Below are 22299 nucleotides of genomic sequence, written 5' to 3'. Positions count from 1 at the left end.
TGGTTATTCATCATGACCTCTTCAGTTTGCTTTCTCAGTTTTAATTGGATTTACACGAGCAACAAGGTCAAGAATTTGTTTTGTAACATTTTCCTTCTTCAGACACAGCCTTCATTTGACAAAACTGCAGACTATTATTTCTTTTAAACTTTATTGGTCATGTTGTTTGACCTACTCTTGATTGCTTTAAGTATCTGTGTTTGTGGGCACAGACTTTCCACTTCCTAAATGGGTTTTTAAAACAGGCATAACAATTAAGAGGATTGTCTTGTCAGTCTGAAGCTATTTAAAGGAATCAGGTAAATTCATTGGAGATATTATTACACAGTAAAAATCTACATAATTCTTACATTACTTGTATGATTCAACAGAAACAGGAGGTACAACTTAAGTTAAGCCTAACCCTCAAAGACAAAACCCATTAAAAAATAGTAAGAAATCTCCATTTTTTCACTGAGATCTCTATTTGCCACTTTAACAAAATGTAAAAAAAAAACTAACAATTATTTAGGGATATTTGCCATTTGTTATCATGAGATATGTAACAAAATTTTCAAGTGTAATCTTCTGCTTTCTGGTGTCCATTAAAGGGGAAAAGACAAACTGTGTCACACAGTATTTTGAGCAAATTATCTACCATAAAGTGATGCCAAATGTCTCTGACACTGTATGTATCATAAATGTCACGCCAGGCTCTTATGGGTTAAACCTAACTGCAGTCTGCAAATACACTTCAACTCCCCCCCACCAACTTCCTCTCTCACTTCATCCAGTTTAATAACAGAACCTGTTTTCACTACTGTACCAGAAATGCATGATTTAATTAACTTATTCCTCATAAAATCACAGTTTCCTTTTTATTCTTTTTCCTCTTCACCCAAGAGCGTCTTCACAGGCAGCGTATGCTGCGGAAACTTAAGTGAGAGGAGAGCATCTGGCCTAGTCTTTTGTGAGAGCAATTCATCTGAGTGTAAAACAATATTTGTGAGTCCCCTAGTGCTTCTGCATCCCCATAGTGTTAGCATTAGCAGTGTGCAATGACCTGGGTTGGAGTTGTCAGAAGGTTTCTTGCTAAAGCATGTGTCAGCTGCACGCTTTTCCAGTTTTCTCTAATGGAAATGTCCAGTAACCATTAACATGAAGCAGACGGTTTAAAAGCGCAGGATGCAGCCATGCAAGGACCTCCTGTTGCTTCATATTCTGCCATGTGAGATACTTAGTTAAAGGCTGAAGTGTAAGATTATACGTAGAATAAAAAACTCACTTGTAGAGCTTGTTATGATCTGTCAGTTCCAGTGTGGAGCTGTTCAGAAACAGAAATCTTGCAGCTTGTTTTCAAAGCAGAAGTCACGTCTTGTCTCAAATGAGCTCCTCCAGGTCTTCCCTGCTGGGAATGCCTGTATTTTTTTTTTTCTTCAATACCTCCCTGCAGTGTCAACAGTATCTGCCCCAACACTACCATGCATTTGCTTTTTATTTTAACACCAATACCAATCAGTTGTCAGAAAAAAAAATTTATTTTTCACATTTATCTGGATTTTTTTTTTCCCCATCATTCTTAACAATGCCAGCACATTCAAACTAACCGTGGGTGTGATTTTCTCCCTCAAATCTCCTTGTGGCTTAAAGAGCAACCTGTCTGATTTCACCTATGATGGGTTGAAGCAAGTCTCAGTCTTTAAGGCTCTGAAGGTAATGTGGTGAAGAAAAGGGTCTGCATGTCCAGATCACAACCTGTCTTTCACCTGTGCTGGTTCTTCAAGTTCACCATCCACTGTTAAGTGATTGTGGCGATTATCGAAGAGTGAATTGTGCATGAGGATGTGTTGGTTGTGCTGTGCTGTGCACTCCTATCTCCTGAATGATGCATCGTTGTCACACTTAACCCAAACCCCGACTCATGATCTTGCATGCAAAGTCTAATATTGCACTTTAAATTTTCTGTAAAGCGAAAACATTTAATATTCAACAGCAAACCTGCAGAACAGAATTTGGTAGAAAAATTTGCTTCAGTGTGAAATTATGAACTGGAATTCAGAAGAAACACATCATGTACTTATTTTTATATCCCAACATCTTGTGTAAGTTGTGCTGGCAGACCATGTCAGTTGGAAGACAGAAGTCTGCTTGTCAGTTCTTGCAACAGCTTTGATTGCCATGTTTGGTCTCAGCAACAGGTGTGACGTGCTGCAATGCAACAACAAAGTCTAGTTTCAGGTTCCACTCTGAGAGATTAGCTTGTACAAATTTCACGTAACAGAAGTGGTTTCTTTATTAATTCCAAGAAGTTTGAGCCTTTCACATTCCCACACACTGTGGCCCTGCTCTCTCTCCATTGTATGGTAGGGGATTGATGACAGATACGTTCTGTAGCTGTCTTATCTTGTGCTCCACGGCAGCAGGAATACAGGTACCGGGTATTTCAAGTTTCCCTAACAGCTGTTTGGTCTTTGTAATGCTTAAACTTTTCCTTGAACATCCATAACTGATAGTACAATCTTGTTGTTGCTCTAAGAATGATTCCTAATGTTTCCTGCATCTCAGGCTGTTTATTCTGAGGTGTTTGGAAGTCAGAAATTAAAGTGAGTGATTTTGTCATAAAAAAAGTTGCACAAATGAGTTGTTTTCAGAAAAATGTGCAAATGCACTGTCTTTACCTCTCAACAGTATTTGACCAAACACATACAGTAGTAGACCAACTACATGGATTACAACAGGCTGGCTGCTGATCTTTGAATATGACATATACACACATCTAGCAGAATCTAGCAGAACTCCCCAACAGATCTCTACTTTCATAGTTTTAATTAGCTGCACAAATAATTTGCTTATGGTCATATCACCTGCATTAACTTAACATTTGTCTTAACTATTAAAAAAAAAAAATCCTATATTTACACTACCAGCTTTGACACACTTTCCTATTTTATCTAATGGGAAAGGGTGTCCAAACCTTTGGCTGGTAGTGTATATTGGTGATATGTGACACATTCATTCATGTATTTATCATGTTTGTGCAAGTTTTTCTAGTTTTTACCTGTGTAACAGATTCAGGTCAGGGATGTGTTTAGTGCTTAGTTTAATACCACCAGAGGAAATTTAATCCATATAATATATAGATACATAACATAACAACATGTGTCTAATTTTAATTCTAATTAGTTTGAGGTCTTATTACTTTTAATCTATTCTGTCATTTGGAAACAGATATCTGTTTGAGATTATTTTTGTGTTTTTTTATTTTACAAAACTTGCAACAACACACATCACTTCACCATTAAAACATCAGCTCCAGCGGCCAGTCTAGAATGTCTCAAATGGTACAAAACAACATAAATAACTCTAAATATGTTTCCATGCAAGTAAATATAATTGACAGATATTTTTTTAAGATAATTATGATCAGCTTTAAAGATCAAGACTATGCAAATATGTAAGAAGAGACAAATGAACATGATCTTTAACTTGCAGACATCTAAAAGCTGCTCTACTTTTGATAACTGCTGAGTGGACTTTAACATAAACATGCTGCTGTAAAACACACTTCAAAAATATTGCAAAAAATTTTCTCTTTCTAAAAATATTATCATGAGTGTGGTTGTTCGTCTCTCTGTGTGTGGCCCTGCGATGGACTGGCAAGCTGTCCAGGGTGTACCCTGCCTGTCGCCCAAAGCCGGCTGGGATAGGCTCCAGCTTCCCCGCGACCCTGAATTGGAATAAGCGGTTCGGAAAATGAATGAATGAATGAATAAAAATATTATCTTTTAAAATACTAGCTAAGCTATCATCCGAAAGTACAAAATGCTTCCATCTCTAACCTGCTTGTGGAAAAATTGAACAAATTCATGGTATTAACTGTGCACAGCAAGGAAGAACAGATTTTACATTTGTACTGTATACATTTAGATTTAAAAAAAAAACAAAAGAAACATGATACTTTATGACTGGGCTAAAAGGAAAAATCCTGAGAAGAATCAGAGAAAGGATTCCGACTCATGAGGGGATTAATGCAAAAGTGTTTTAATGCACTTTACATACAGAAAGCAGAAGTAGTAGACATACAAAATGCACATAACACAGCCATATTACATGCATTAATAATTAAGAAGCCTTTCTTAATTGCAGTGTTACATAAAAAAGGATTGCTTTAACCACTCTGCACATGCACCACGAAGCTTAATTCTACTGCTGATGAGAAAAAGATTTTTAAATCAGCTCAGTCCTCCTGAGAAAACAAAGCATACAGAGGAAGGCCTTCCCATTGTTATCATAGCCTCTATTCTTTAAGCATTTAGGATGTACTGTGTGAGGAATACTGAGTAATACTTAGCTGTCAGACTTAGGCATGCTAAATTTAGCGTGCAGAGGAGACAAAGCTTGGCAGTCCCCTCAGAAGCATCTCTGCCTGCAGCCCTGCTTTTCTAAACATATGCTGATCTTCCTCCTGTCTGAACAACTGACTCTTTCAACGCTGTTTGCTTGATGGAGTCTCCACAAGCCTGAAGTTGTTTTTGTGGTGTCCATGTTGAATTACATGTCACAGTTTGGGCAATGAGCTAACGCCTTCCTCTCTGATTGTCTAACAGTCTGCCAAGAAGAGCAGCAGTGAACCCAGCCCTTATGTCCAGTTCACAGTTGGGCATAAAACCCATGAGAGTAAAGTGAGTATCTGGATTATTCCACTGACGGAACTGGTTCAGCCTATACTGCCCAGAAATACTGTATCGAGTTGTTCTCTAAAGTTTAACTCCTGCTAGAAGAAAAATGTTGCTATGTCTTGCCATTGCTCAATATTTTCCTTTCTGTTTGAAGCTTTCCAACGTGTCTGAGCTATGAAGCTTTGGACATTGTTGTTATTTTCCTGTCGTGAAGTACAGCAACGGACTTTGCATGTTTTCACTGTGCATGCGTGAGCTCTGTCTGGGGTTCTCTGGTTTCCTCCTACCTGGCAGCACCTGACATGATGGCACCTTAATTGATCACTCTAAATTCTCCCTAGCAATAAATGGGAGCGTGAATGGTTTTTTGTCCGTCTGTGTTGGCCTCCAGCTTCCCCACAACCCTTAAGTGGACCAATCAGTAAGGAAAATGAACGAATGAATAAACGATGTACATCAACAGTGCATCCATTTTTAGGAGAGAAACTGAAATAAAAGAACAGCAGCATGATGTGCAGATGAAGTGTGTTTTAAGATGGGTTTTCCATTGGAATCATATGTTTAGCGTTTAAAACAAAAACATATCTGTCATGTTACACATGTGGTTTACGAGGCTGAAGTCAGGAGTGGAAATACAGATGATTAAATCACACTTAATGTATTTAGTCACACAATTTTTAAAATTTCACTATTTTCGTGTCACTGCACAAGGAAAAGAACAAAACAGGATGTTTCCATTTAATGTCACAGTGCCATCCAACATTTATGTCACGGCACCATCTGAGAGATTCTGTTTTGCCTGTTAGTTTAATTTGGTGTTAAGAAGCTTTAAGCCGGTGAAGGAACACATCAAACTTGTATCACACTGAAAGCAATTTCCCCGTGCAGATGGCAACAAAATATAACACTAAAGTTGCTAAATTCATCTAAACTTTCTCAATGGCCTGGTCTGCTTTTTCCTTGAGTCCATCTGCTATGTGACGCATGCAAAACATAGATTTAAGCTTTGTGACTGGATATTTGATGTCACCCACTGGCAACAGAAGAAGAAATAGTATTATTTTTAACAGAACTATTATTGTTTCCAGGCTTTTTTACCTTTACTTCTTCAAAAGCACATTCATTTGTACTGACGCCAAATAAATGACTTGGCAGCATACAGTGGAAAACTTAATGGATTGTTGCCCATCGTATACTATATTAAGTCTAGATGTTGTTTGATGTTTATGCATATAATAAGTGATATTTCTTTCTCAAACAGTATGAACCTGATGGCACTTAAATTCATTGTCCTTGTTTTAGTTAAAATCTTATATTTTCTTGAGCACAGGTCACAGCAAATATCCTCAAACTTAAATGTTTGCCCTAAAATTGATGCGTTTTATCAGATGAAATTTCTTTCTATGTCTTTTATTTTTAAATCAGTACGTAACAAACGATTTCCTGTCTGTCTTTAAAGATTCGGTACAAGACCAAGGAGCCTCTGTGGGAGGATTGTTTCTCGTTCCTCGTCCACAATCCCAGGAGGCAGGAGCTTGAGGTGGAGGTAATTCTGCAGTTTTAGAAAAAGTACTAATAATAGATGCTTGTTTCAAGATCATACTGTAAAATGAAGTGAAGCCCATGACTTATATAAAAGTTTATGTATTTAACCCCCCTTACCCTTTTTTTTTTTAAATGTACAGATAAAAGATGACAAGCACAGATGCACCCTGGGTAACTTAACGGTGCCTTTGAGTGGACTGCTGCAGGAGGAGGACATGACGCTGACTCAGTGCTTTCCCCTCAAGAACTCTGGGCCCAGCTCCATCATAAAACTGAAGATGGCCCTGAGGGTACAAATGAACTGAATCACTTGTCACACATGTACTGTGAGCATTAGTGATGCACAAAATTTTCATCACAGCTAGAAGAAATGTTTAAAATGTGCAGATTCACACAGAATGACCAGTAAGAGAGTTACTGTGTAAAACCAAGTGTATGAATTAATGATGCAGTAAATCAAGTATTGTCATGTCAACAATACGGTAGCTTACTAATTAAGTTATTGTATTCTAACTCAAACACTCAATAATTGTTGATAGATTGGCTCTTGCTGTAAGTACAGTTTACAGCCGTTGCAGACTGACCACTTTAAATCCGTTTGATTGACTCTTGGAGAGAAATAGATGAAACAAAGGCGTTGCAAACAACTAATAATTATTCCAGCTGGAAAAACAGCTGGCTTGTGCAGATTTTTTTTTTGCCTTTTGTCAAACAGATGATGAGCAGAATTAGATTCACAAAGTTTTTAAAGTGCATTCAGGGCCTTTTCAAAGAACACATCCTTCACCAGGGACAATGCCTTTTTTTCTAAATTTTGAGAAACTTAATTAAAATTACTACCTAATTATTTTGTACATTGTCCACTTAAATGTTAAGTTTAATTAAATTTAGTTATATGACTTTGTACATTTCAAAATATTAATAATATTGTTATATTGTTATTCTTTTATATAAATCATTTGATATATGCATAAACCCTAACCATAGATTAGAAATCAAATAAACGTCTATTTTAATCAGATTTTATATGAATTATTTTAATTTCCCCCTGGGATTAATTACCTGTTTTCCATTTAATTTACTTGACAAACAAGCAGGTAAACAAGTAAAAGTGCATCAAGTAAGAGACGTAAGCATGAGGGCCGAGGCAAGAGTCAACATCTTCACCAGTGGAAGCAGTTGTTGTCAAGAAAACATTTCACATCAAATATTCAGTCTTTGCTTTTCAGGTCTTATTTGAGTATTTATTTGTTACACATTTTAACTTTGTGTGACTAATAATTTGGGTTTGGGACTCTGATGACCTTGTGTTAAAGTCCTCCAAATCTGAGAGCAAAACTTAGTTGTTTCTTTGCATTTTTTTTTTTTCACAAATCGCTGGGGTTGGAAGGAACACTGTGTGTAGATTTTGCCGGTTTTGAGCCACTCACTTGTGACTTTCAGGTAAACAGAAACTTAGATACTGGCAGTTAAACAGGTTTAATAACAGCACTGATCTAAGACTGGGAGTAGGGACAAGAAGGAAAATCTGTGAAAATACTCCTATAAACAGATTTAGTGGTAAAGTTTTTCAATCTGTCTTTCCCAATATCTCAAAAAGCAGCTTGAAAAATAACCATTATTTAATTTAAATCCTTAGGATTGTTTATTGACTTGTGTCTAATTATGAGCTCATAAATTAAACTCAGTTGGTTATACGTTATACGTATATAAGTTATACGTCCTTTTTGCCTTTTGCTTTTGTAAATACTAAGCAATATTTTAAACTCCTAATCTTTTCCAGTGCAGAGCTACTGCTGTTCTTTTCCACTCTTTAATAGTCCAGTAGCACCCAAACCACCACTTAATGTTACTTAACCATGATTGTACAGCTGCTTTCTGGTTTGGCCGAGTGTTTATTATATCTTACCCCGTTCAGGTCTGAACTAAAAGTGCTCTACAGTGGACATCCATAATGGAAATATTTGCTGCGTTAATGTCTGAAAACACTGAACACTATTCATGGCGCTGGCACTTCTGTAGAATCACCACTGATCACATAAAAATGATTAACGCTGCCACATAATGCATCATCTAGTAGATGTTTTGGTTATAAATACAAATCCAAGCATACCTCAGTAATCTATTTAATAAGTCAATTCCAATCTAACAAAAATAATTATTTTACCACTAATGCCTCCAAATATTTACTTATATTTAAAAAGACATCCTTCATTTCTCCATTGAAATGACTCAGTTAAAGCGGTATCGCAGCATTTTCTGCCTGATAGCATCATCCTTTCTGTGTGTAGATCCTGTCTTTGGAGAAGCAGATATCCTCTGACATGCCCACATCAGTTCAGGTCAGGAAATCGAGTATGCCGCAGCCAGCCGCAGCTGCAGTTCCCACCCTGCGACTGTCAGCCTCTGAATCCCCGCTGCCTTCGCCCACACCTCCACAGCCTATGCACGCTTCCACGTCCACCCTGCAGCGTCGGGATGGCGAGCCATACTCCACCAGCCCTCGTCACAGCACCTCCAGCCTGAGCATCTGCATGTCTGGCTCTCAGAAACACCTGCCTCACAAGGAGTCCACCCCCAGCCTGGCCTCGGACATTTCTCTGCCCATCGCCACCTTGGAGCTCCAGCAAAGGCTTCGTCAGCTGCAGAAGTAAATACCGGATATGATGTACTACTTTATTTAACGTCTGCAGATGACTGTGTTAAAGTGTCATCCTGGTTTGGAGCGTACACACATAAATATTCAATCATCCTTTATGTCAAGTGATCCATCTGTCCCAGTTGTATGTGTATGTACGCGGTATAAATTCAGCTGCAGCATCTGGGAATAACACTGTCAAATTTTGGTGTGTTTATAGCGGCTCGGCCCCCAGCCAGTACCCCCTGGGTGAGGTCCAGCTGACTGTTCGCCACAGCTCCCAGAGGAACAGACTCATTGTGGTGGTGCACGCCTGCCGGTGAGGTCCAAACTGCAACAATACACAGTTGCTGTGTTTTAGCTGTCTTTGTTCAGACTATTGCTTTCCGTACAGAAGCAGCTATGTATGAACAAGCAGCATTAATCTGAAAGAGTTCTGTGCTTTTACAGCAACTTAATCGCCTTCACCAAAGACGGTTCAGATCCCTTCATACGCCTCTATCTGCTGCCTGACAAGAGCCGGACAGGAAGGAGGAAGACGAGCACGATGAAGAGGACTCTTAACCCTGTTTATGATCAAACGTGGGTTTAGATTCTTGCATTTAATTTTAAAGACGACTCATCATCTGTTGCTGTCATATTTGAGGTTTCAGCTTTCAACTGATCACATTTGAAGTTTTGTCATATTCATCTAAACGCTACCTGTGTTTTACAGACATTTTAAAGCTACTTTTTATTGTTTTTGTGGCATCCTAGTTTCCTGCATTTACTTAAGTTCTAATATTAAAGAGTTTGACAGTTACTGAGGTGAAGCTGGAGGTTGCAAACATCTAAAATGTCATCATACGTACATGAATGACTAAATAAATAAATGAATAATAAATAAATTAATAAATACATAAAATGCCATCATCCAACTATCTTTTGGTGACGTTAAATGTGTGTATTGATTGGCAAAGCGATCTGCTGCAGAGAAAATAATCAACTTCTACATTTATATTAGCTATTTGGAAAACTCGCCAATGGTTATTTTCATCCCAGATGTTTGTTAACTCTTCCTGATTTTGAATATTTGATTAAAGATTGCATTGTGAAGTAAATTTGTCATGGTAGCTTACTGGTTTATAATGTGTGCATGTACATGTGTTTGCAGGTTTGAGTTTAGTGTATCTATGGTGGAGCTTTACAGAAGAACTCTGGATGTAGCAGTGAAAAACGGAGGGAGCATCCTGTCCAAACATAAAGGTCTTTTGGGAAAGGTAACACCTGTTTATTGTTTGACTTTCATTAAATTTTTTTTTTCTTTTTTCAGTGTTAGATGTAATTATGTTGCAGGTAAAAAACAAAAAGGTGCAAAAAAAAAAAAAAAGACCAAAAGCTATCAAAACAGCAATTCTGCTGTGGAGAAAAGGAAATTATTTATAAAATGCAACCAAAAAATGTATATATTTTACAAAAAATAACAATGTCAAAATCCCAACAACAAATTAAAGCATTTAACAAAAACAGACCAACGAAATTAATCATATGAAATACAACAGGGTGCAGTATTTTCATACATGTTTGTTGTGTTTTGTGCTTCATTAAATTTCTGAACTTTGTTTTTCAATTTTGTTTATTCTTTGTAACTCAATTCCATAATTAAAATTTCTCTTTTTTGACCAAAATGACAGGTACTGGTAGATTTAAGCGGAGATGATATGTCAAAGGGAATCACACAATGGTAAACATGCTTATCATCTTATTCATTTGCAATATTTAGTGATTTATAAAGGTTGAATATGTTCTTTTTATTTAATTAACACAAAAAATTCTTTTTTCTGTGCAGGTATAACCTAAGTGAAGATGGTTTCTCATCTCAAAGCATCAGAAGTAGTCAAGATCCCCTCCTCACATAGCCAAACCACCTCCTTGTTGTCCAAAGGAACAAAGAGCCTGGGCACATCATGCTGATATATTCATTTATCTTTTTATATAGTTTACCGGAATAATTTCAGCATGTAAGAAGTTTTTCCAAACATTTCCTGTTTTATGTCATGATGACAATTGGACGATATTGTTCCATACTGTACTGTGCTGAAACACACTAACTGCCTTGTCTCTGTTTTTTGTGTTTTTGTGTAAATATGGAGATGCTAAAATCTGTGATTGCAGGAATTTGCAGGTGTTTTAATGGCATTATGTTTCCTTAAAGGAAACTTTTATTGAGATTTGTCCAAATTATTTTCCATCCAGTTTGACAAAATGTGAAAAAAACCTCATTGTTTATTGTTTAAACTCTAACCAAAGGAACAGATGCAATCGCTGAAGTATTAGTAAATAGCATTTTTCTTTTGTCATGCAGTGTTATTTGTTTGTTTTCTTCTCGTTTTGTTTATGCTTGATCAAAAACATGGAATGCACATATGCAAACGATAAAATGTCTGCTCTGTATATTTTTTAGAGATTTGTGCAATATTGGTGGATCTGAATATTGTCTCAGACACTGAAAAAGGGGCATTTTAGGGCTATGAATAAGTGCTGTTGATTATACTGTAAAGGATACTTGAATAAGGGTTTGATTATTCTAAAACCGAGTTGAACAAACTAATTGAATATCAGAGAAGATAATTATTGAATTATGTGAGCAGGCTGACAGAATCTGTGAAGATTATGCATACACACGTCTGTACTTGTATGTGTTTTGCAATGCGGTTAAAACTGTTTGTTGAAACTTTTAAATAAATTTCTTATTATAAATCCTGTGCCTTAAAAACACACTATGTATTTTTGGCTTTTAACTGTATTACTTTAAATGATAAAATGCCTGATGACTTTTGATGAATAAATGGTTTCTCTTGTGAAACGTGGTGTTTCTTCAATTTTATTTTTCTCTCAGAAATGCAAGAATATCGAATCGTATGTTTGACCATGCCACATTGTTAGTGTAATCGATAAACGAGACTTTTAACAGATATTAGATCACGTGTGCCACCCCAGTTAAAACGTCATTGTGAATGATTGCTTTTGTTGAACTGAGATCCGATAGGATGTATTTGTCGGAATTTGTCGCCATCAAGTGGTTGAAGGAAAAATGACAACTACACGCTGGCGTAAACACAAAACGTATGACGTCATTACGTAGAGAACCTATCCAAATTTGCGCGGGTTCACTGCTGTTATGGTAAACTATCAGTTTCTGTCACCAGCTATTCGAAATCAACAACAAAAAGGTAAAAGAAAAAAACAGTCGTTCATATGCGATATCTCAAAGCATATACCTTTGAATACAACACTAAGATGTCAGCAGCAGTGTTTGTTGATATAACATTTCGCGATAAATTAGCAAATTAAACTTTTAATGCTAACGTCTAACAGACAGCCATATTTGTTTTGGTCTTGTTACAGTGTAGTTAGCGAAACAGTTGTCGCTTTACCTGGTGTTTCACCTTCGCTTTTATTGACATTTTTACTCCTCTTCATATCATTTAGGGATCAGGAATAATGTCCAAGCGAGAATCTTTTTTAGAAGCTGCCTGCAAGGAGAATGTGAAGGATTTTCTGCGCTTTATTCAGCTTCATGTAAGTAGCAACATTATGCTAGTTAATGCTAACAGTAATCTGAACCTGTGATTTCCATTTGCCCAAGTAATACAACACATCATAACACCAGGGCACTTCAGATGGGAATGTCAAGACGTGTGTAGAAAAAGAAGAAGAGGGTCACATACAGCTCCAACACTAGATATCCTGCGACACAGAGGAAAGAGCTGAGATATGGCAGAGAAATAAATTGCATGTAAATGAAAAACAAATACAAGGAACACTGATGCAGAGGTGTTCTAAACATCATGGGAGTCATCCCGGTAAGCATCCTCGATTAAGGGATAGTTCAGGTTCACGTAAGTAATATTTAGTACTTCCTATTCTTGTTACTGGGGGGGGGGGGTGTTCTACTGGGGTTTCTGTTTCACAGAAGAGGAGCTTGACAGCTGATGGCTCTTTATCTTGTGTGCCACTATTAAATGTACACTCTGGAGATTAAATGTTCTATAGAAATTAAACAAAATTGAGGCGTCTTTACGATATGATAGAGTTTGGACATAAAAATGCTTTGAATGATTGATAGATGAAGGATTTTAGATCCTAAGTTGGAGTTACCATGAAGAGAGACTCGGGAAATTATTTTAATGTAAGCTTTCGCTCTTTTTATTTATTTTTTTCTTCATTTCCCATTTTGTGGTCCTTCTATTACAGTATTTTGTATCAACTGAAGGTGTTTTTGAGACTTACTGGGACATCCTTGAATAAGAAAATATTCACTTTATCTATTAGCATGACACTAAAACACTATGTTTTTACTTTTAAAGAGTATTGTGCACACAATCAGAACATAACCATGTTACAATTGCCACCAACTTTCCTTAAATTTATTTTCAAAAGTAATCTAGCATAACTAAATGTGTATTGCATTTATTTTCAACCACCTATAATTATTGTTTTATATTAGATGTAGAAAGTATGTAGCTCTCTAATCTGTGCATCTGTCTATACTGCTGAGCAGAAGGATAAAGCTGAGCCTTTCGATGTGGAGGAGGTGGTGCAGGAGATGTCCAGAGACCAAAGAGAGGCTCTGTGGGGGAGGCTGGAGTTGCTTCTTTCGGACATCCTGCTGGTGTTGCCTCCAAACCGCTGGGAGGAGGGCATGCAGCAGGATTCAGCTTCAGACCTTGTAAGTTAACCCCTCAGCCTACAATGAAATGCAGCATAAGCTTTAAAGCATTACTACAAGTTTCTGTATTGTTACACTTAAATTAGTAACAAAGTTAGAACAAAAGCCGTTCTGTGTTTTTTATCCATCTCATTGTGTTTACAGCTTTGCTTATTTCCACTGCTTACATTTTTTTTTGAGTTTCAACCCCAAATATTTCCTTCAGAAACATGTCATGGCTGTAGTGGATGGTGTGACACTAGTGGCTCAAGTGTCTCTAAAGGTTTTACAAGATGGTGATACCTACGCTGCCCTTTTGAAAATTGCACACAGGCTTCATGGTAAATGTTGCTGCACAGATGTCTGGATCAAAAATGTTCTTTTTATAAATTTTAGTTTTGTTTCTAGAATGATTTCTCTTTTTTTCCCCATCCCTCAGAAGTCCTTGTGTCACTTCCTGCATCCGAGGCTCCTCTTCAGCTCCACATACTGCTGCTTTATGAAACGTGGTGGAAGAAGGGCCTGCTGGATAAAGAAAAATTTGGTCACACCGCTTTCAGAATTTCTTTGCAAAAGAGCTTCACCTTGAAGAAACCAGTCAGTATATCCACTCAGCTGCATGCCAGTTTGTTCACTATTTTTGCAATGGGAGCAGGAATGCTTTCCAGGCTGGAGTAAAACAGTAGTCACAGCCAAGATCATAAATGAGTCACACCTGTCTGTTGGTAACTGATAACCATTTAAGAAACAGAGAAATAAAGCCTACTACATACTCTGTTAGAAGAAAGGACTTTTTTCTTGATCTTGAGGCCCCAAGAAGAAAATTACATCATTCTTGCCGACGCGGTTGAAGACAGTTCTCGACACGTTTGGCATTTAAACATACAGAACCAGCCGGGTGTACAACTCACCCTGCTGCGGTTAAAGTTTCTAGTTAAATATAAAATAAGCAGGTTCATTGCACATAAAAACACAGACATCCCCCCATATTGATTGCAAACTGAGCTTTTTGACTGAATTGACCAGATGAAAAAGACATTTTTTCTTGTGTTTGCCGCCTCGATGTAAAGAACAAAGTTGTTGTTTCTCGTAGAGTATGTAACAAGCTTAAGAACCTCCTCAGAGTTATTGACATAACTTCTGTGTTTTGTCAGGGTACTGAGATTCAGAGAGTATGGACTCTCCATGATGTGCTTTCGAGTCTGGACTACACATCAGAGGACAACAAGCAGATAATTGACTTGCTGCTTCAGTGCTTTCACCATCCTACCTACATTAGAAATGATGATGTGAGTGTAATGATATTTAGCAGCTCTGTGTGTAGTTTGACATTCTTATGATTTACAATCAGTTATCATTACAGTTGTGCCTTTGTCCTTGAGCTGTCTGCCTCGTAATGTATTGTCACAGGGAAAGCGATTCCTGGTGTTTCTCTTCAGCTGGAATGTTGACTTCATTTGGTTTCTGCATGGAACCATCAAAAACCAGCTGGAGTTTTTTAACAAGTAAGAGGCACACTTTATTCTCAGTTACACGGTTTGGTTTGTAATTAATTAATTCCTTCAAAATGCTTTTATTTTTCTCCTTCCTAGGAGCATTGTGACTCACATAGCAGAAATCTACTTCAGAGCATGGAAGAAGGCCTGTGGGGACTTCTTGGAGAAGATTGAGAGTACTTGCATTCAGGATTTTATGCAAAGTGCAATCTTACTTCATAGAGCATCACCTGTCCATGCCAAAGTCCGACAGGTAGTCTATAGAAAAGGCTTTAACTTTTTTTTTTTTCTTGAGTTTTGTTCATTGTGTGCTAATTTTTTTATCATCACACTTTTGTAGATTATGAGTTATTTTCACAAAAGGAGCCGCTGTCACGATGTCGGCAAGATGCTGCATAACCTCTACAAGCCAATCCTCTGGAAAGCACTCAGCGTAAGCACACAGAATTACTGGATTTCTGCAGGTAGTTTCTGGTTTTATTACGTCCTCATGTGTTTCTGTTCATCTTCAGGCTCCTAACTTTGAGGTGCGTGCAAATGCAACTTTGATTTTCACTGAGGCCTTCCCGATACACGATCCGGATCAGAATAATGAAAACATAGACAAGAACATTCAAAAGCAGCTAGACACCGCAATGGTACGATTTCTATGGGAAATTCACTTTCATCTCCTCTGAGGAAACTAAACATGCCTTGTTATCTAAATGTTTTATTTTTATCCATGCAACACTGGGTTTACACATTGCTTCAGGTGTGAGCTGTCACCACTTCTAGTACTCTAAAATTACAACCGCCATCTGTCATCTACAGGGCCTCCTTTATGACCCTCACCCCACCGTGCGCTCCAATGCCATCCTGGGTGTCTGTAAGATCCTGGCAAAGTACTGGGAACTCCTCCCTCCAACCATCATCACAGACTTCTTAAAGAAGCTGGTGATGGAACTTGCGGCTGATATCAGCTCCCCTGACGTCCGCTGCTCTCTGTTTAAGGTGGACGACTTTGCCTCTGTCTGTTTTTGATGTAACTTGTCTTGGAAATAACAGTTCAGATCAAGTCAAACAACTGTCCAGGCAGATCAAAAGTATTCTTCTGGTAAACATAAATGAATCTGAATGCAAGAGAAACTCCAAAGGTTTCTGTATTTGGGATTTATTTATACACACAGTGCAAGTCAAATGTTTGGATGCAAATGTTTGGATATAATGGGAAAGTGTGCCCAAACTTTTGACTGGTAGTGTATATATCTTGGCATCCTGCATAACAGAGAACAAAATTTAAAAAATTGTAAATTTAGGAAATTGGTTTGATTGATTTTGGATACAGTATCGTGAAATCTTACCCAGGATCAGCTGGAAACTTATTGTCTGTCTGTTAATTAGTGAATAACCATAATAAGGCCTCAAGCTTTATCAGTGCAAATTAAAAGCTGTCACTGGGAAATGAATGTCTAATTAGTTGTAGTTTGTGTTCTTTTTTTCTTTTTTTGTATCCCTTCAACCCTAGTGTCTGCCTATTGTCCTGGACAACTCTCTGAGCCATCCGTTATTGGAAAAGCTCCTTCCCTCTCTCAAGTACAGCCTCCATGACAACTCAGAGAAAGTCCGCACAGCTTTCCTTGACCTGCTTATCAAGGTTAAAGCAGTTCGTGCTGCCAAGGTAGAGTGTGGAGATTTTCTCCTTGCTTTACTCTCATTAAAAAACAACCTTTTTCTTTTGTCATTATTTATAACTTTTTATAAGAAGCATTTTTTCCGAAATGACAGTATGACACAAATCCTTTCCCTTTATGCCTGTTAATGCACATGACAATAGGCGATGTTTTTCTTCACATTTTCTTCTCTGTTTGGTAATCCCTAGTTCTGGGACATATGCAACATGGACCATCTACTTGCCCGCCTTGCTATAGACTCCCATTCAGTCTCCAAGCGCATTGTTGACCTGCTCTTCAAGTCCTTTTTACCTGTAAATGATTCGGAGAAGGAGTGGTGCAGCCGGTGCATCACTCTCATCCAAATGAACCCAATGGCTGCCAGGAAGTTCTACCAGTATGCCCACAAACATACAGCACCCACAAACATAAGTAGGTACACAGTGACTAGATTATAAAGTTCCCCTCACACTATGCTGTGCTGTACTCATCTGTTGTTTTGCTTTCGTCCCCAGTAAAGCTGATGTTGGCTATTCGCCGCACTCTCAACAGCTGCATCCAGGTTGACTGTGACTTGACAGAGATTAATGACAGCAACAAGGAAAACAGTGAGGTGAGAAGAAAACTACTGACAGATATTATAGAAACAGTACAGTGAGGTGTGGGACTATTTGTCTAACATGGTTGCACACAAACCCTATCAGTTTTAATAAAACAAACAAGGAACATTGTTCCCTAATCACAAATAAGCACAGTGATGTTCCACATCTCCACTGTCTGCTCTGATTATCCAGTCCACAAGGCTCAAACTGCACTCCCGTTGCTAGTAGTCAGCTGTACAACAAGCACATCGTACAACGTTAAGATCAACTTACCAGACACTTTCAAGAAGCCACATAAATGCCAGTCAATGCTTTCTGGAGCTGTCTCTTATTAAATATTCATTAATGTGAAATACGATGCTGCTGCAGATTATCTAATATTGTTTTTTAGACTTTTTAATCCAGTATCAAAATATGTGCTTCTAAACCTTTTATATTCTAACTTACGATGATAAGAAATTAAATTAAACTTGATGTTTGTGTTCATGACTATTCAAAGTAAAATGTTTACTCAGCAGGAGGGACCCATCAAATTGGGAAAAAATACAGCTGTTATATCCAGTTTGCTGGAGGTGGTGGTCATCCTGTGGAGAAGTATCGAAGAGGCCCTGAAAAAAAATGAAGAGGCGCACAAGTATACTGTTGCTAAGTTTGGAAATGTCATGGCCAAGTATTTCCAGGCTTTTGAGGTACATTAGCTTCTTTACTTTCTTTCTTTTTTTTTTTTTCCCGTTCAGATGAAACCTGACGGCACAATAAAGCCTTGCTGATTGTTTTTTTTAGGATGAGCGATCCACTGTTCCTCTTATCCAACTGGCCTCTTTTATGTCCCCAGCTGCAGTTCCAACATTCAGGTGAGTAGCAGTGCCTCTCTTCGTCATATTGTTGCCAGCTTGTCATGATGATTTTGTTGTAGCTGTGTTTTGTACCAACTTCATCTTATCGGACGCATTTCACTATCTTGACCCAGCTGTGGGATCCTGTCCAGGCTGAGAAGGATGGACTCAGGAGCTGTGCCCACACAGTACAGCCAGCTGCTGGACTGCATCTGTAGCTGGGGCCAGGCTGCTGACATCGTTGAACTGGTCACTGATTGGCTCACAGAGTCTCTTCCCAGCAAAGGGGTCAGTGAATACTGCACCAGAAAGCTTCGATTTGAATCTGAACTAACAGAAAGATTTCACATGACATGGTTCCACCTCCTTATCTGTAAAAGTTTCTTCTTACCAACTGCAGGACAAGGTGACAAAAAGGAGAAAGGTGCGTATTCAGGAGACGGTGGAGGCCAAACCAGACCTGGCACTGGCTTACCTGGATTACCTTTTCAGCTACACATCAACACGGACAAAAGTCCTGGCTCTTGATCAGAGACCTCTGAGAGAGCTCCATGCAGCTCTAGGAAACTGGAAGGTAATAAAACAGTTCAGTCTGGGTTTTATTCCCTTTTATTTTCCTTTAAAAAATATAATTATTTGAAACAGTTGTTCCATGTATTTACTCTTCATGTGTTCAGATAACATTTTATATGTACATCCATTGTGAGACGTTTATTCTCTGTGCAGTCAGTGCTGTACAGTCACCTCAGCTCCACAGAGGACCCTGAACGCCCCAGCGTGGAGACGGCACTGAAAGCCTTTACGTGCCATGGTCGCCTTGGTGCACATCTGCAACATAGTGTAAGTCTCTACATGTACAGACATGGGTCTTTTGTTTTATTTAAACATGGATATACATTTGCATCAACAACAAAGATGCAAATGGAAAAAGGCAGAGGTGGTTATTTCTAGAGCTCTGGCATCCAGTTCCAGTTCATGACACGTTGCTGAAACACCCCTCCTCTTCTTGTATGTGGATGTTTTTGTCTGTAAACTTTCTGTTCTTCAATTTAGGACTTTTTTTTTATACTGAAATAATTGGCAAATTAACGGGTAATGAAAATAAACAGTTGTCTTTGCATAATTTACTTACCTCACACCTTCTTTATTAAGCTGTTTTTACACATTACTCCAAATTGTTCATTTGGAGATGTTTCATTTCTCATCAGGAGCCCACTATTACCCTCTAAAAAGGAAAAGAAGGGGGGGAAAAATTTTTTTTCTCTGTTTCCTAGTTGACAGAAGGCCGAGACTACTTGCTCTCCCTGGAGCATGTGGCAGCGTGGGTAGCAGAAAGAGTCCTGCCCTTTCTGACTAAACGTATTGGAGATGATGGCGAGGATTTGTCCCAGCAGCTGGCAACTCAGATAACCGAGGTTAACTCTTTTCTTACTCTTGAAATACAGATAATCTCTAGAAAGTCAGTTTATGTGTTTCTTACCTTTCATAAAAATGTAATTTAAGTTTACATGATACAAGACAAGGTATGTTGCTACTGTATATGTTTTTTGTCCATTTTTTATTTGCTTTTTTTAGCCTTTAAGTATTTTCCTACATAATCAGACCATAACATTTCCTTTCACTTTAAAGAAATGTCCATTAGCTGCAAGCGTAGGACATTTTGAAGCTTTCAGATTACTGTTGAAGGGAAACACCGTTGTACAGCTGTTGTTTCTGTTCCTGAATCGTGGATGATTATAGTACAGATGGATGGTGTACCATGTTGGAGTACATTTGTTAGATTCTTAATGTGGGTTGTAAAGTAACGACATGATTTCTCAGCAAGCAGATGGAATTGTATCTTTTTTGTTCATAAATTACCACCTTACATTTTTATCAGACTCTCTTTCACTCCAGCACAGCCTGTGCCCAGACTGGAGTAGACAAAGCACACAGTTATGTTGTTATCCAGGACTTTGAGTCCTGCAGGGTAAATTTAGAGCCATCATACACTCAGTACATGTCTCTTCCTGCCCATCGTACTGCCAGACTGGAATAGGGTTTATTTCTCATTTAGACCATTGTTCTCACCCCATTGCTCCTGCAGTCAGATCCTCGGAGTAACCATGCATGTGTTTGAGAGCTCACAGGTGGTAGTTACCAGCATAAATGAATATTTCTGGAAAAGATCCTTTTCTTAAAATTTCAAGTCACCCGTGCTTGTTGTTGATTTTACACATGAAACTTCATCCTGACTGACGGGTTTTCCTTTTCCACCAGAGCTTTCTGTCAATCTGTCACGATGTTTTGCTCGTGGGTTTGGGGGACGACAAATTCAAAAGCCAAATCCTTCACCTGTGCTCCCTCGTCCTTCTCTCAGGTGAGTGTTTTAAAATTTCTGTTCTGAGCTTTTATAGGAGATTGAGAAAACAACGTGAAGATCCCAATAAGCTTGTTTAGTTCGCTACACACAGCTCTGTTGGATCATTCTGCTTGTTGTTTTGTTTTGTTTTCCCCCTTAGAGGCAGGCTACCTGTGTATCCCTGCAGTGCTGCAGGTGTTGAAGGAGGTGGCAACCTGCTCCGTACCTGAAGATGAAAACCGAGGTCAGAGTGATGAGGAGGAGGGAGCTCCTGTCATGCTGGCTACAGTGGCAAACATTTTCCAGAAGATTATAGAACTCTTGGCTCGCTGCCTTAGGAAGCAGCCTGAGGAAGGAAAACAGGTATATATTGTCACTTTTTATTTCTTTATTTATTTATAATGTGCACATTTTTGCACTAGGTTGATGAGCTAACAGAACGACAGACTGAAGTATGAAGTGCCTCTCAACAGTTTCTTGTGCTGCTTGCTATATTCTGAGTCTATATCTCTTTCTGCACTGACTAGCTGTGTCAGTCAGCCGTTCCTGGTCTGACAGACTTCCTGCAAGTGGCACAGACCTGGGACAGAGCTCTTCTCAGCAGTGTCTTTTCCACTGTCTTTGCTATCATCATTGTGGAGACAAGACATGTGCTCCAGAAGGTGCGAGCACAAGAGAACAACATCAACAAGAACACGCTATTATTTGGATATTTTTGCCTCATATATTTTTAAGCTGTTTGATTATCAGACTGACATAAAAAACTGATGAAAAGAGGAGTCAGATATTTGTATTTTTACAGATAAGCCATCCAGAGGAGCTGGTCATCCCTCAGTCTGTGGAGGACATGCCTCCTTTGTCCAGCACCCTGCTGTCTGTCATCCTCAAATCACCCTCCATCACCAGGTATGCACTTGAAGCATCTTTTAAGTACTCGCACCAAAGTCTTCCATGAACTTAAATATATTTAATAACGACTAGAATAGTGACTTAAGATCTTTTTTTTTTTCTTCTTTTTTCAAAGGTTATTTTTGGCCGAAGTCAGCTCATCATTGGACTCAGAGGCCATAAACAGTCTGACTGAACTGGCTGCTGTCCTGCACGTCTTAGTGGTCATCAGACACGGTGAGTTTACATGGCTAGAATTTATAGAAAAAAATGTAAGTTTCTGTTAATAAAACTGCTTCTTATTTGTTATTAATCAGTGGGGAAGTGTAAAGCTGGCTTGAAAAGTGCTGCGGTGTCTGTCCAGCAGCAGCTTTACAAACACGCCGCCTCCGATGGAGACGGCAAAGACATCCAGAGGTGAGTTAGTGGGAATAAGATGTTTTTATTTACACACTAAGAGGATGAATGGTCGTTGCTGAAAGAGCATTAATGATTTTTTTTTTTTTGTAATCTTTTTCTGCCGCAGGGTTATTTATGAATCTTCAGTGGCGTGTTTGAATCAGATTCTGCAACCATGATTTTCTGCTACGACATAATTTCTGCTTCACTTTTGTATTGTATGAAACAAGAGCATAAATATTAACGGCATCAATATTCCAGCTTCCCTTATAGGTTTGTGTAGGACATATATCGTGTTGAAACCTAAAGCAGAGTCCATGCCTGCTACATTTTCCAGGCTGCCATTTGTTTATTCATTTCTTGGTTGTGCTCATCACTCAAGTGTTGTCTCTGGCTTTTAACACCGATGTGGAAAAAATACTGATTTAGTTATTTAGACAGCAGAAATGTTTTTCCTTAGGTGTCATTTTTCTTCAGTGCTCATTTTCTATACCTCTCATTTATATATAAATATCTATATGTTGGTTTGTTTGCTTGAAGTGCAACTTGTAACTGAT

General features: G+C 38.4%; 2 protein-coding genes across 2 annotated transcripts in view; both read left to right on the top strand.

The window, feature by feature from the left end:
* esyt2b (extended synaptotagmin-like protein 2b) overlaps window positions 1-11575 on the top strand; it is a 38341-nt gene extending 26766 nt beyond the window's left edge. Inside the window, exons 14-23 of the mRNA XM_079259405.1 lie at window positions 883-984; window positions 4587-4661; window positions 6118-6204; window positions 6344-6493; window positions 8495-8853; window positions 9062-9160; window positions 9292-9423; window positions 9995-10100; window positions 10515-10564; window positions 10670-11575. Coding sequence (XP_079115531.1) covers window positions 883-984; window positions 4587-4661; window positions 6118-6204; window positions 6344-6493; window positions 8495-8853; window positions 9062-9160; window positions 9292-9423; window positions 9995-10100; window positions 10515-10564; window positions 10670-10739 — 1230 coding nt within the window. The 3' untranslated portion in view covers window positions 10740-11575. The remainder of the gene's footprint in view (window positions 1-882; window positions 985-4586; window positions 4662-6117; window positions 6205-6343; window positions 6494-8494; window positions 8854-9061; window positions 9161-9291; window positions 9424-9994; window positions 10101-10514; window positions 10565-10669) is intronic.
* Window positions 11576-12324: 749 nt separating this feature from the next.
* On the top strand, window positions 12325-21928 carry ncapg2 (non-SMC condensin II complex, subunit G2; the record flags this gene model as incomplete). Its single annotated transcript, XM_079259497.1, has 26 exons — window positions 12325-12402; window positions 13385-13552; window positions 13758-13872; window positions 13971-14128; window positions 14686-14820; window positions 14942-15036; window positions 15124-15280; window positions 15368-15460; window positions 15540-15665; window positions 15838-16017; window positions 16532-16684; window positions 16886-17108; window positions 17192-17289; window positions 17797-17967; window positions 18062-18132; window positions 18249-18402; window positions 18515-18688; window positions 18841-18954; window positions 19389-19529; window positions 20374-20473; window positions 20616-20818; window positions 20983-21117; window positions 21258-21361; window positions 21480-21580; window positions 21661-21760; window positions 21870-21928. 26 exons carry the CDS (start codon window positions 12325-12327, stop codon window positions 21919-21921), a joined length of 3399 nt encoding a protein of 1132 aa, XP_079115623.1. The 3' UTR covers window positions 21922-21928.
* Between the last annotated feature and the right edge of the window lie 371 nt (window positions 21929-22299).

This window comes from Telmatherina bonti, assembly GCF_933228915.1.
Source record: "Telmatherina bonti genome assembly, chromosome: 20".
Lineage (NCBI taxonomy): Eukaryota > Metazoa > Chordata > Actinopteri > Atheriniformes > Telmatherinidae > Telmatherina > Telmatherina bonti.
The sequence above is the reverse complement of the archived record's forward strand: the minus strand, read 5'-3'. Positions and strand labels throughout refer to the sequence as shown.